Genomic DNA, 15930 nt, shown 5'->3' with positions numbered 1-15930 from the left:
TGATGGAAATTAAATTAAAATTTATGTATTCAATTAGCATGTATTTTTAAATATATAAATAACTGGATAGGGATACTAAAAAATACATGTATTTATTAAGAATATATTTCAGATAATATTTAAACAAATACATATTATATTCATCAAATTAATATTTAAATAAAGCAAATTCCACATAATTTATAATAATTGCCTTTGTATGTCATATTTTAATTATAGAAATCCAATAATAGTTCATTAAAACAGTTCTCAATAAAACATTTAAGCATTATGGGCTTCTAAACAAATAAGATCTTTTGTTTTTTATCAATGATGTTACCTAATCAGATTCATCCTATACTGAGCCTTAAAAATACTTTTCGACAGATTGTCGGTTCACAAAGAAAGTATTCAAGGTATCAAATTGATGGTTAGACATTGAAAATTAATGAGTGCCGCAAAAGCGTGGCCTCTGGTAACAATTTTGAAGTGAAATTCAATAATGAAATCAATTTAAAATAACGCAAAAATACCCGAAGGCTCAATTAACTTGTGCCCAAGTTAAAAGTTGACAACTCACCTTAATCCTATTAACAGTAAGGCACGCTTAAATAAGGCACACAATTCTAATAATAGTATAAAACGAATCCTAAATACTAGTAAGGGTAGTTGGTATTATAAAAATAACAATAAGTAATAAAAAATAATTCTGGCGTACATAGTAAAGTATTCAACGCACCGATCGAGGTAACATCTAAAAACAGAAACGAAAGTGTCACAGCAAATATTGCGTATTGTAAGTAGTCTATAAGTCCATTAAATGTTTGTGGTAAACGATGGTTTTGTGTGTGGAGCTTAAGGCTTCAGCTGAGGCATGGTCTAAAAAGATCGTGACTACGCGACGCGCAGATTGTGCAAACGACACGTGACGAACAAAACATAATTTTGTCTTAAAAATTCAACATACATCCATTTAATGTTATATTAGTAATAATAATAATATATTGATTGACATGTTTTCTTTTTCGAGTAAATGCGTAACGTTTTTTAGTCATCTTTACACGATTTAAGAATATATTCCTCTGATGCCATCACAAAACAAATTGACCTGCTCACAGCTCGACTATCGCTCTCCGATTGGCAACGAGTGCGAAATTACGTTCCACCTATTGATGAAAATTATTTGCCGTTCACTGAAGTATGCTTTTAACTGATTAGTGATTGGTTTTATCATATTTTATCCTACTGTATTTCCAAATTGGATCACTGCCCAACTTTACTTACCGATACATTCTTTTCTGTCATAAATATGAGCAAAATAAAATTGCATACATTTATTTTATTTGAATAACTTTTGAATAAGTCACTAAGTTTAAAAAAAGAAATCATATGGTTTTGGTGGGTTTTAGATAGGTAGAATATGGATGTATATATTTTTTGCTACATTTTGACCATACATGTGACTTATCAGATTTGAAAATAGATGCCTTAGGGTGAAGATACACGGAACTGCAGTTCCAGCACATCGTTGCAGGTCTTACTCGACTCCCAATTCACCAGATCAGAATCCCTAATTGGATAAAAAAATCCAATTTGTGATTCTGATCTGGTGAATTGGGAGTCGAGTAAGACCTGCATTGACGCGTTCTGTGTCTTCGCCCTTATATACCGCTCCAATACTACAAAGTTGTTAGGTTTTTTTTTTATAAATCAATCATTACAAGCACATCTCGATAGTTTATGAAAATACACCTATATCACTGGTCATACAATTATATTGTATGATTAAGGTCTATACATACATCTTTAAAAAAATTAAGCGGCCAAATGGAAATGACTAGGCTGTCCACCGACAATAAATCCTGAACGAAACGTTCGACCTTCCACAAGTATGTTTATTCTTCCGGCATAGGAAATGTAGAAGCCAGTCGGTGTGGTATGTCTGAAGAGAGGGGCAATAGGACGGTGTTAATGGGTGGGCAACCTTAATCGCATCTTTGTATTTTCTGTCCCCTGAAATTACCATGGGTGTGTTGAATCTTGACAATATGTACGAGTACACAAACAATGACTAAACCTAATTCATCACTATAAACATAGTAAAAATAGTGCATATTTCAAAATCGTGGAATATATATTACAGCCACTCGATCGATGCTCATATTACGTCGAACTATTAGCAAAGAGATCCTCTTTGTACTATGTGGTTGTTTTTAAGTTCCAAAAACTACCGTATTGCATCGATTATAAGATGTAAGTTTTTTTCTATTTTTATGTCTCTGAATTCATGGCATGTCTTACAATCAGTGGCAGCTTCGTTGTCAAAAATTTTGCAGTCGTGACAATCCAAGATAGTCGGAGTTGGTTGGTCATTTTTACTAATGCTTATTAGTATTTGGCCTGTTTACACATTAGTGTGAGTAACGAGTACTAATGAATAGTACTAAGTCCGTATAAACAAGCCTTTACTCCATATTTTGTTGCAAAGCAACAACGTAAGGGACTGAGAAAGGATGATATCCACAATTAGATGAAGCTTTGAGAATACAGAGACTGCGTTGGATCGGTAACGTGCATTGAATGTTGGAGGAGTTACTGGGAAGGCATATTGTGTACTATGTACACCTCCCCTGAGGATAAGAGAAGACCTGAACGATCGAAATTTTGATGGCCGGACTCCGCCACAGATTTAAGAATGTTCAGCAAAATGATCATCTTTGGGTGTGTCTTATAATCGATACAATACGATAATGCTATGACAATAGACATTGCTTGAGTGGATGCAGTTGAGCAATAATATCACAATTAAACAAATGATATTTGAATGCGAAATCATAAATTTTACTATGTCGTTAGATTAATTGTATCATTATTATGTTAATCAGCAGCCTGTTTATTGAGGTGTATTAGATTTTGGTGTGTTTTTTTATACGTAACTAATGCAGAAAGCCTTCATAATCATTTTTAAATTGTCAATGTATTCACAGTGAATTCTACAGATAAAATAAATGCGAGTTAAACTTAATCTCTTGGTTTGATTTTCCTACAAATCAAAAATGGAAACAGATATCATCTAAATTATCAAAGAAAGTAAAAGAATGTCGTATAGTAGTGGAAGGACAGATACTCCTAGCATTGCGGCCACGGCCATCACTTTGCAACGATGTTAGTGTCATTTAACCAACACCTAAATGAGTAGTCGGCACTGCCACAATAATTTGGCAACAGTCTACCATGGCTACTCCGCCAACGGTTCAAAAGTGTCTGCAATCAACATGAAAATCAGTGGCGTGTGGTCCATAGATGCTGTAGATGCGGAGCATCACCAGAATTAATCGATGAAGTACTATAGATGTAAGCATTAATACTACATACATATATGGCCACCCATATAATAATATGTAGCACTTGTATTATTTAACAGCACCCCTATAAACAAGTCACCACGCGCCATTGTAAATTTCAACTGTCAAACATTTCGTCTCTGTTCTGGCAGAACACACTAACTGGAGAATACTAGTTTTGAGTAATTTGACTTTGAAGTTCGCGAGCCGAATACTACAAGGTTCTAAGTGTTCGTCCTTGAAAAAACAAACCCAACAATGAAGTAGTATTCTAAGCTGCCTCATTGTCACTTTTGTTTCTCCAAGGACAAACACTCAGAACCTTGTAGTTCTCCACTCGCGAGTTGTTAAAACGTTTGAAATGGTCTATCATGTGAGTTTATTAAGTAATCGTAAAAACGATGACTTTAAAATAAAGACTGTTTATGTATTAAGAAGGTTTCCAGACGGTAAAGTTTGAAATAAGGAACATTTTGGTATAACTAACTCAATATGTCATTTTTTCGAATTAGTGTCTTCTGCCAGAACAGTGACGATTTCTTCATCTGGACGACATATTCACAAAATGAAATGAAGTATGTTTAGTTATTCAAATAGTATAGTATAATAAAATCTTTCCATCAAAAATTTATAGATATATATTATGTATATAATGAGTTCATACCTGCCACATTATTATTCAAAGATAGTTTGAAATAAATGCATATAGTATAGGTTACATAATTAGCATAGGAATCTTGCCTTATTATAACTTAAATTTAGAATTGAGAAATTATAAAAATTCATGCCAATCTCCCGCCAAATTAATATCTATATTATATTATAAAAATATTAAAATTGTATGTATATGCCATTATTCTGATGCAAATAAAATTACACACTTTATTAGGATCAATTTCATTACTAATGTCTCTTATAAACTACGTGAAATATTATTATTTATTACATACAACTTTACGCCAAAAATTGATGTGAAAACATTATAATATAACAATTATTCATCTGCACCATTATGTCAATCGTTAAAAACGGGACTAAATTTTGTAATTAATTATCCATCTATTTCGATGGCGACGTATGAAGGCAATATTACATCGCCTTGGTAGTGAGCTGACCTACTCCACAGAATATTATTTTTGAAATATGGTTTTATTTGTCACATGGTGGGAAACGTAGGACACTGCTATGGGCCAAGGGTAATAGTGATATCTTGTGTTTGCCGTATACTGGACCTTGACAATAGGGTACGTAGTATATAGCTGTAGCTGTAGTTTTATTTGAACAAATAACATTATTGGATGGTAGTGAAGACATCAAAGTGATGATTTTCATTGACAAATGATATTGATACGAATTCTGTAGAGGTTAATCGAAGAATGCGCATCGGGGACCAATGATATGCTTGAACAAAATATGGAAATCAGTGCCATATTAAATTGTACTACAGTCAAGACTCGTAACAGCTCTATCCATCTTATAGTGTTGAGAAAATAAAGGGAAAAAATGACATATTATGATTGACGCCTTTAAGTTTTTTATTTGTATTGGAGGCGCATGCTACGGTTTCCATGGATGAAACAAAAACGTGAAAGACTGACTGTTTGTAATGTGTCCCACTGCAGTTCTTTGGTCACATAGCCAGAAGGGAAAACAATAATTTGTAAAAGCTGGGGTCGACGCTTAAGAGAGAGATACCTACATGATGGTTCGACCAAGTAAAAGATGCTGAGGGTCTTTCAATACATTCAAGAAGGAAAGCAGAGTTCACTGGAGAGATCTATAAACGTACCCATGATGGCCGCGCGGCTTAAGCGTCGTGGGTCCCAGGTTCGAATCCTGGGTCTGACAAGTACACATATTGTTTTTCAATTCGTCATAGTATGGACCTAATAGGTTGAGCAAGTGGCTGACACCCATTTCTCGTAAAAACAAAAAAATCTGTTAGTGCAAGCGTAATGGATACGAAAATTACATTCAAAAAAAATTCATATTCATTTATATATAAAAAACATGTGTTCAAAAACCAATTTCAGAAATCTACAAAATAATTGTGGGTTAGGTTAGTTCACCACCAAAGTGACGATTACTTAAATTATATCAAAGAAATAATAACTATGTTCCGTACAGTTATTATGGAAGCAAAAAATAAATAGCATCTTTGTACTATAAACAATATTATTCTTATATTGCTGTCGAGATTAAGAATAAAATCATTGCAAATAATTGTTATTCCATTACCAAGCAATTATCATTCGCACGGCAGTTAATTGCGAACATTATTACACTTTTACTTCACAACCCGGAGAATGGAAAATGAAAAGAAAACTGGGATTAAAAATAATCAACGGGCTCCTTCAAACATTCATTTAGAAATGGCACAACATTAAAATTATTCATTATGTTAAGGCCACGTTGAGCAATTATAGTTTACGCATAGGAACGCGAGTTTTTTCTACATACTGTGAGCCAGAATTCAACTGGCTGTCAACTAACTTCAGGCAAGATTGAATATCTTCGCTGTCGACAACCATTTGCTCTATCTTCTCCTGAGCGTCTATCAGACATTGATGATCAAATTGACCTTTTTTCAACGCAGAGACTATCAGACTCGTCAAATACTTAAAACATTGCCTGCGGATAGAATTATGAGGATGGTTATCCCACAGTGGCGTCGCTTTAACGTGGGCCCAAGACAATAGGGCGTACTCCAAAACTGACTGCCAGTGTTGCGAATCGACCAAGTTTCTTCCCTGATCGACCAAATGCTTCTTAAATGCGACTACATGCGTAGCGGCTCTCGAATACGCCGGCGAATCCGTTTTGGATGTGAGCCTTGATGGAGGAAGACTGCGGTAAATATTCCGTTTCAAATCGACCAGTTTTTCTTCAAGCGGTTTCAGGTCAGGCACCGGCAGGTTGTTTCTTAATTCTTGTTCGAGTTCAGGTCGTTTTTGGACCATACCTTTAATGATATCGATCAGCTGGTCATTGCTCATGCCTTTCAGGACTACATCCAATGGGCTGTCATTATCGACAGGCAGTTTCCTGTCAAACCTGAATCTTTTCACAGCAGGTGACGATTTGCTCGGACTTTGATTCCTCAGCTTCTGTGGTGTCGTTGTATCGTTGAAGTCGACCTTCTCGGGTGTGGTGCTCGGCTTATCGATGTCGTTCATGAGGAGTCGTTTACGCGGTGTCGATCGCAAAGTGACTCCGTTCTTGGTAGGTGACATCAGGTTCACTTTCGGGGGTGTGCATTTGGTTGAATTGAAAATAGAATTTTTCTTAAAATCTATATCAGGCGACCATGTCACAGGAAAACGCCTACGTCCTGTAAGAATATGACATCAATTAATTTATTATATCATAGAGTTTGAACTATAATCGGCGAGACTTTTCTAACATATCACTTTATGTATTCAGGCAGTTAATTATCACATGAAGTTAACTGTCAAAAATGCTATCAACACCCCCTCTCTTGGCTGTGTTAACTTTTAGAGTGAGATAGAGTACGTCAACTATATATTGAAAATTGAGTTGTGACTATTTTGAAAAATAATAGACAGGTCACGGTCGCCGCCTCTAATTATAGTTTTCCACGAGCTGTCAAATATCTAGTGTGCGAGTAGTAACATATACTTTTTTAATATATACTGCAATGACATGACTAATAAAATTGTACGTTATGTTGATATGTTCAATTTTTGTTTGAATTTGACTCGGTATAGCCAACCGTACTATAATTATAGTATTTGTACTATAATTTTGGTCCGCATACCATGTATGATATAAACCGGTATAGTACGCCCAAAATACTATAATTTTGAATATCGGAAAAGACATGTAAAAAGTACTAAAATTTCAACATATCCGTTAAATAAATTGTTGCAAAGTACTATAATTTCGCAATATAAGAAGATTTGGTGAACATGGAAAAAAATTCTCGAAAAATGAAATTTCTTGAATTCTTCGGTAAGCATTTTTGGTTGGAAGAGGTACCTAAATAAAAAGGGGTCTCGGAGTTTCTAAAATTCTCCGTTATTTTTTTTCTGAGAAACAAAAAACCTATACATTTTCAACAGATGACAACGCGTACTATATTTTTTCCCCTAATACTATAATTTTGGAGGCTCTGTACTATAATTCCACTTTGAAAAGATGGCAACATTGATTTGACTGAACTTCGCAAATAAGAGACGTACCTCACACGACACGCGTATCAACTGAAATTTTTGCCATGTTACGCGAATTACCAATTATGGTAGAAACCGCCTTGTGTATGGAATTGCTTCCGTATTAATTTCGACAAATAAAAATAACAGAAAAGTGTTACCATGTTTAATCTTCTGTATGTTGGTGCATTGAAAGATCTGTTATAACCATGTATTAATTCTATGTGAATGTTTAACTAAAAACACCAATTACAGTGTTTTAAATGTGATAATTTTCCCCTTCGCCAACAAAAGAAGTTGCAATAATCTAGATTTCCTCTAATATTTATAATAATTTGTAACTGAATTTTTTCGTTTCTATGGACCAATGTCGAAGAATGATCTTTGGAATGACGTAGGCTATGGGGATTATAGGTCGTAGGTATATAGGTAGGTACTGTTCGTAGGTATATAGCAGGGGCGGGCAAACTTTTTGGATGGAGGGCCAAATTCAAGAATTCAAAATGAGCGGCGGGCCGCAAGTAAAATACCATTTTTAGATATACACTATTTATTATCACGAAAAATAAACATTACAAAAAAATTAATGAGAAGAATGAAAGTGTTGTACATTTTTTCAAATTCAGGTGTTGATTTTGTGGTTGATATTTTCAAAACTGCTTGTAAATGGGCATCGGAGATATTTGATCGTAAAGAATTTTTATTGAGGTTCATGATCGAAAATGTTTGTTCACATATATAGGTTGATCCAAGAAGAAAGAACATTTTTCTTGCATAATCTTTAAGTTGTTCGAATTTGTCTGAATTAAGGGCATTGTAAAATTTGGATATATCTTCACGACGATGCAATTCTCTTAAATCAGTGTCACACTGCAGACCAATAATCTCAAGTTGTAGTAGCTCTGTCACTACACTATCAATATCTATTGAAAATGGATCGCGTACTGTTGCTAAACTTGTCTCAATTTTTCGGAAGTCACCAAATCTTTGTAAAAAATCGTCATTCAGAGCTTTAATAATTTTACCATATTCTTCAAATTTATATTCTGGTATATTCAGCAACTTCAAAGTTGGAAAGTGGTCCACGTTCTTATTCGATATTTGTCGAAGGAACAACTTGAGTTTTAATTGAAATCCATTCAAACTCTTCACCATATCGTGGGCATATATTTTTTTTCCTTGCAACGCAGAGTTAAAAGTATTTAAATGTGTCACGATGTTCAACATAGAAAATAGTGGTTACATAGTGTGAAACGAGACGCAAGGAAGACGTACTGAGATAATACATTAACGAAACAACAAATTCTTCAAATTTTAATATATTGTCAATATTTTTTAAAAAATATATAAAAAATGTTATTCGTAATCAGAAGTACAATTAATGATGGCGGGCCTCAAAAAAATACCCGGCGGGCCACAGTTTGCCTTCCCCTGGTATATAGGCTGTCAGTCATACTTACGGGACTTAAGGCGAAGTCTTCACTGAGCCTTTTTTAAAGAGGCATCTAGCGGAAAAATACGAAGCTTGCAATTTGAGATTTTTTTTGGTAATTTACAATTTCAACTATATTAATTAATAAATATGTATTTAAAAACATTAAAAAGAAAAATATTTTTTATTTTAAGTCAAAGATAAACTTACAATTGTAAAAAATGTAATAAAATGTGAATTTGTTGAATCGGATCGCACCCTAATATTACATATATTTTATGTTCATATGTATTATTAAAATTTAGTTTATTAAGTTTTCTAAGCATCACCTAAGCGATTTTTGACTAATTCATAGTTTTAATATTTTTTATATATATTTTAAAAAACATCGATTTTTATAAAAAATATAAATGTGTATTACTTGAAATCCTTTTTATTTATATCAAATCAAGCTTCAATATTGGGATCATACATAAATACGGAAAAGGAGAATGAAATAGAATAACAATTACCTCTTTGCTGAATTATCAGTTCGTCAGGTGAAGGAGTGGGGCTGAGAAGGGCGGATGACACCCCGGCCGGCGTGTTGTCAGTCCTAGGCACGTTGGGAGCGAACGCGCGCCTCGGCGTGTTGGCATTGTTGTCGAAGTGGTTGAGCAGGTTAGTGTGCGCATTATGGGGAGGCGGCGACACCCGCATTTGCTCCAGGCGGACGGGAATCTCCGCGAGGGCCGAGCGGCGGAGAGCGCGACCCGGCACAGGACCCTCCTCGCTTTCTGTCATGGCATCGGCTGGAAATATCCATCAGCATTAATAAATTCTGTTAAAAACTATGTATCTTTCTCGATAGGTACAGAAAAATCAATACTTTTTTCATTAATAAATGTTTAGTTTAGAGAGTGGATAATAATTGTACAACCATTAATAAATCTTTTTTTACTGCGGTGATACACATACCTGTGGCAAAGGGTGGAGGTAGATTGTTAAGATCTGACATAAATAGTACACAATAAACTTTATCAGCCAAACGTATTTGTTTTCAACTAAGAATACAAATTGCAGATGGTGCTGGTTAGTTTTTAAAATTCAGTTAACCCTGCTGAAACTTGAGAACCTCAATCACATGATTCCACTCATTATGATGATTCCTGCCACATGGCACATATCAAAAGTGCAGAACAAAAATATATTATCAAAAAAAAATCGGTGTGTGTACTTATGTACGCGCGTTAGAAGTTATACTCCTATGGCGTAATAAAACTTGTGATGAACTAGATTCTTTGACTAGCTCTTAATTATCTTGTTAAATTACACACTCAAGAAAAAGGACCGCTTATTGGAACGCTGTTGGTTTATTTCTATACACTTTAACTTATATTACTAAATTATATTATAATGGTTTCTCGTTGTTTTTATTTTTAAAGTACCAACTGTCACTCTGACATTTAATTAATTGTTTGATTAACTGTATAATCGTCACGATTGCAGTGGCGTAGAGGTAGTGCGTTCGGCCGATAACCGAACAATCGTTGGTTCGAATCCAATGAAGTGCGTTTTTTTCGTGTGAAAAAATAAATTCTGTGTTACATGTCACACGCCAAAATTACACGCTGATCTGATTTCCCAAACGCGCCAAAAGAAGTATAACTTCAAAAATCGATCGTGATATAACGAATTCACACTCACCAGGGTCGCAATGAACGAGGTTTACCCTTATAAAACAGTAAGGTTCTATCATTGCTCTAAGTGTATAATAATCTAACAAATAATATAGTAAGAATTCCTATTAGTAAAAGTCACAGAATACACATAAGAAAAGGTTGCCGATTACTAGCACGCATATTGTAGGCGTTCTTGTTTAGTTGAGGGCTACATCCCGCTGCTTCTCGTTTTCACCCGACTGTGTCCGGTATAACCGTAATCTACCAAAAATATATTTCATTACCAAATAAACACAATTCAATTCGAGATATGGCAGAACCAACTGAGGCAATGGTGGTCGCCGGAATATATCCATTGCCATCTTCTAATTGAGATCAAAAACATAACACAATCTACTGCCCAGAAACAAATGAAAACGTATGACGCAAAGACCACTACACATTTTCATTTGTTTATGCAGTAGGTTGTGAGTGTAGGTTAAGACACTGGAGCACAAGTGTTTATATAAAAATCATTGTCGTTGGTTTTCATAAAAAAAAATTATATAATAACAATTTTTAATTCAAGAGAATTAAGAAGGAACATTGTATAAATTGGTATAATAAATTACGGTCAATCCTCGATGAGAAAAGACTTTCTCAATTGTCGTAAAAAGCCACTAACTTCCTGAAGCTGAGAAATTTCCCCTCATAGTTATAAAATCGCAAAGGTCGACTGGTCCAACTGAGGGTCGGACCGGTTTGAGAAGCTTTACCCTTTCAACTAGCATTTGTGGAAACTCTCAGAAGATATGATTTGCATACTGCAATACGCCACATAAGCAAGTCGGAGAATCAAAATAGGAATCATGCACTCTAGTACACACCAATCAATGTCTTGGGAAGTTGCTCCTTGGACACTTTCAGAACAATGAAGGGCGCCTACCGTTTGTTACGTGGTGGAGGTAAAAGCAAGCATAAATTGGTGTAGCTAAAACATGTGAATTACGAACTGTTTAATTAAGTATTTTTTGATGATTTGTAGGTACTGTATCTTTACGAAGTTTTTTTTCTAAAATCACCATTTCCGCTCCAGGTGGAGCATATACCACCCACCACAAGGAAAGTACTTTTAACATGTATTTCGAGCAATGAAATATTGCGCCATTTTATGGCATAGGTTGGGATGAACTGTATCTTAAATATTCATGCTACACCATTATCAACGGGACGGTTTATCTGAACTAAATTCTGAAAAAAATACTTCATGAATCCGGTTTCAAACGATTACTGTTAGGCGAAGAGAAAGACGCAAAACGTCAAACAAAAAAGTGAATAAAAAATAGATCACCCGTTACGACCTTGAATAGAATCAAAAACAATTTATTTTTATACAGTTACATCAGTAATAAATTATTTTTGATTCACGGGAATTACAATGTAAATATTAGCCGGTATAATCGCGAAAAATATTATCATTTTTCATAACCTACGAAGTTATTCTAAAGAATGCGAGTGAAAAAAAATGCATCAGAAAATATAAACAATACAATTCAAGAAATGAATTCATAAGCCGACAGCTTTTAATTGAAAATCAGGACCCACATCAATTAAAATTGCAGTAATTAAATGACACCGGTTGGCGGGAATCGGCATTTACGTTTCGCTTTGCAATTTTCACCAATGCGCTGAGGTGGGCATGTTTAGGCCACGGCCGGTTTTGCGTTAGAGTGTAATCGTTCATTTGCACAATATTCGCGAATATAATCGAATAAATTATGAATACCTTTAATAATAAAGCATTCAAAAGTACCTGTCACTAATATTTTCAGCAAAATAGTTAATAAAATACGTGTCGGAAGACGTTCACATCACAATCACATAAACGCTGAAAACGGACGATGTCGGTTTTGAAGTGTTGCCAGTCGATCAGTCGATTCCAAAGAAATTCCGAAAATGTGCAAGATAAACATTATTTTAATGCGTCAAATTACTATGCACAAATTGCATATCAAAATAAAAGCATAATAATTATATTGAAATATATAGCAAAAACGTTGTATTAAAAAGAAAAATGTTTCATGTGAGATTTCAATATTATAATATTATATCGTGCTATGTATTAAAGAAAAAAAGTTATGTTTACGAATCAAACATATTCGAACTTCAATATTGAGAGCTTACATTTATTTAAAAACGGAAAGATATTAAGATTATTATGAATGTATGTAGGTATACCTACCTAAAAACTGTTTGAAAATATTTTCGTTTATAGTATAGGTACAATGTTTTCCATCAGCTGCGTCGGAAAACAAAAATACAAGGTCATTATTAATTGTATCAGCACATAAAAAATAATATACTGTACGTAGGTATGTAAATATCCGGCAAAAATACTACGAAACAACTTTCGAACAGTTTCAATGGTAAGTAAGACTAGTCCACATCAATAACTTTTTAAGAACAGTATTTTCCATTCAGGAAAACAAAAATACTTACATGAAAAATTGTATTTGAATTGATTATATTAAATGTTCGGAAACAATTTTCAAATAGTTTGTAGGTATACCTACATTATTCAATGTTCTCCGAACTGATGCATCTAGACCAATGACATTAATATTGATCTAGATCTAGACTTACATGATAGTGTCGAACGATGTTGTTAATATTATTTTCAAAATGTTACCGACAACAGTGTTTGAAAATTAATATTTCTGTCGATAATAATGTACCTAGTCACACGCCATATTGTCATGATGCGTGAATGTATTTTATAATCCGCATCGTTATTATTTAGTCATTATATTAAATTTAATTATGTAAAAAACGTTTTCATGTTAGCATAATTTATATGTATAAACTATTTTATACCTAATATTCCTAGATAATGCATGTATTATTGTAAAATAAATAATTTAAAGGTCTGTTATTGGCGTGAAATTTACCGTTAATGACTGGTAGTCAGATCAAAAACATTTTATTCAGTAAGACGTGAACAATGTTTTTATTCCGGTGGAATACATAAAATCATAATAATATGTATCTTGTTCTGAACTAGGCATACAAAATATATATATTATTTATTATACAAAGATATCAACAAGTTGGGAAAATTTATTATATGGCAGCCCTGAAACCGTGTCAGCTGGCAGTAGCGTAAATGAAGTAAATACGACATAAGCTGTGCATCTCGCTTTATTATATAAAACTTGATTGTATAAAGAAAGAAGATGCAGCTTATTTTACTTGTTAGACGCCTGTTGCACAACGGTTGTGTTTTCGCGCAAATTTTGTAATGAAGGTTCTTGATTGGATAACACTTTACTATTAAATAAATTCCATTATTTAAAATTGGCGGTTAATTAACCGAATAAGTCAATAATTTACCAGATTATTACCTATTTCTATAGTTTGCAATCAAGCTATTTTACGTAATGTGTTCCTTAATTTTCGTGTACCTATCTAATACAAAAACAAAATATGCAATAGATAAAAATATTATGTCAACTATAATAATAATTGTAGCACAACGTGATATAGAGAGGTGCATGCTGGGCATAACGCGAAAGGACAAAAAGATGAATGAGTGTATAAGGAAGCAGACAAAGGTTTGCGATGTAATATAGTTTATTAAAAGCCTTAAATGGAGACGGGCTGGACACATAGCTCGAAGAAGAGACAATCGTTGGACAAATCTAGTCATCTAGTGGTATCCAAGAAGTACAAAACGTCCGCAAGGTAGACCTAGAGGCCGCTGGATCGATGAAATGATAAAGTTCTGCGGAAATATGTGGCAACGCAATTCACAGGACCGAGAGAAGTGGAAGCAGCTTGAAGAGGCCTTCATCCAGCAGTGGATAGATTCAGGCTGATGGTGGTGATGGTGAATAATAATTGGATGTCTACATAATATTATTATTATCCCATATTGGAGAAACCCACTGATTTGATAATACTGATAGCGCCATTTAACAGGTGCATGGATTTACTGGCACCAATAGTGTGTATTTTAAAATATCACGATAATAACTGTTTACACGTATGTGCTAGTATTAGTGCTCGGTGGTAGTCATTTGGCGGGCGCGGCGCGGCGGCGTCTTGCGAAACTCAAACGTATAACCGTGTGTAAAATGTTCGTAGACAGTGTCTTTTTTGGGGCATAATACACACGGTTATACGTTTGAGTTTCGCAAGACGCCGCCGCGCCACGCCTGCCAAATCACTACGGCCGAGCACTTAGGTAAGCGCATTCGGCGGCGCGTTGAGCGGCGCGCGGAACTCAAACGCCGCTCAACGCTTCGCCGACTTCGCCCACGTAAGACACCCAGTGACTGTCTCTCCAATCTCATTCTTTAAGCGTAAGCGAGACGCGATGTTGTCATTGTATGATGCTATTTGCCAGGTTCGTACATATTCGGACAGGTAGGTATTTAGATAATCGGTAAATCGGTGTAGTTTGTATTTCTTCCGGCAGGTTCGCCACTGTCGTTATACTGTGCATGCGCACAGCCATGCGAGTACTAATAGTTATTGTGTGAAAATTCAGAAGCTTCTGAATTTTCGTAGAGTAGGTATAGTATATTAGTCTATCCAAGCAATCTTGCAACTTGCACGATAATACACCATAGGTCCTAGTGCACCTAGAATGAAAACAAATTATAGACTGGGGATTGACTGGGGACATGTCACATAAAACTAATATCCTACTAAGTAGTTGACTGGGGACTTGAAAAAAAAATGCTTCAAAAATTTCTGGGTTATACCATTATTATTATAGTTATAGTACCTACAATGCAATATTATGACTGCTTTAAAAAAGGAAAAATAATGGGTAGGTACTAGGTATTAAGTTTACAGTATAACTTCTGGGTCTTTTTACTGGTTCTCCGCCGTCGCGAGCTGCCATCTGTCAGTGAGCGCAGTGTTGCCAACCGAACTATAATTATAGTACATTTTGGTCCGTGTACTATTAAAAAGTATTGTACGTCAAAAATACCACAATTTTGAAAAATGGAATTAATTGAATTCGCTGATTAGCGGCCTTTACACACACATTCTTTACCGCATGCTCAGGAGCGTACGCGCCGGAACCCGTTATTGTGCGCGTAATATCACACGTCTCAGATGTCTGCTGCTACAATTTACATGACTGTCAACTATATATATCCTGTGCGATAGCACAATGTTTTGCGCATGTTTTGAGGAGCGCGCGCCGGGATTGAGCGTCTAAAGGCATATCGCGCGTTCATTACGGTGTGATCGTGGAAGTCGTTGGAGCGTAGAACAATTCAACGGTTTTAGTAAGAGTGTGTGTAAGTGTGTTATTTTGACACACAGCATTTTGACATTTAGCTCAAACA

At 34.9% G+C, this 15930-nt stretch overlaps 1 protein-coding gene across 1 annotated transcript; it reads right to left on the bottom strand.

Annotated features, from left to right (window-relative positions):
- Positions 1 to 4461: 4461 nt before the first annotated feature.
- On the bottom strand, positions 4462 to 12488 carry LOC147070833 (uncharacterized). The gene is made up of 3 exons (XM_085948971.1): positions 12381 to 12488; positions 9440 to 9718; positions 4462 to 6654 (listed from the first exon to the last, which is right to left on the bottom strand). The coding sequence occupies exons 2-3, from the start codon at positions 9708 to 9710 to the stop codon at positions 5744 to 5746; spliced, it is 1182 nt and encodes a 393-aa protein (XP_085805097.1). The 5' UTR covers positions 9711 to 9718; positions 12381 to 12488; the 3' UTR covers positions 4462 to 5743.
- Between the last annotated feature and the right edge of the window lie 3442 nt (positions 12489 to 15930).

This window comes from Rhyacophila brunnea, unplaced genomic scaffold (genome assembly GCF_057557595.1).
Source record: "Rhyacophila brunnea isolate RB1 unplaced genomic scaffold, BYU_Rbru_1.0 scaffold_21, whole genome shotgun sequence".
Classification (NCBI taxonomy): Eukaryota; Metazoa; Arthropoda; class Insecta; order Trichoptera; family Rhyacophilidae; genus Rhyacophila; species Rhyacophila brunnea.
The sequence above is the reverse complement of the archived record's forward strand: the minus strand, read 5'-3'. Positions and strand labels throughout refer to the sequence as shown.

Bases quoted from the DNA above. Each gene is read 5' to 3' on its own strand.
- LOC147070833 (XM_085948971.1), bottom strand. From the start codon at position 9,710: ATGACAGAAAGCGAGGAGGGTCCTGTGCCGGGTCGCGCTCTCCGCCGC. The intron at 6,655-9,439 runs GTAATTGTTATT...ATATTCTTACAG, and splicing joins ACTGATAATTCAGCAAAGAG to GACGTAGGCGTTTTCCTGTG.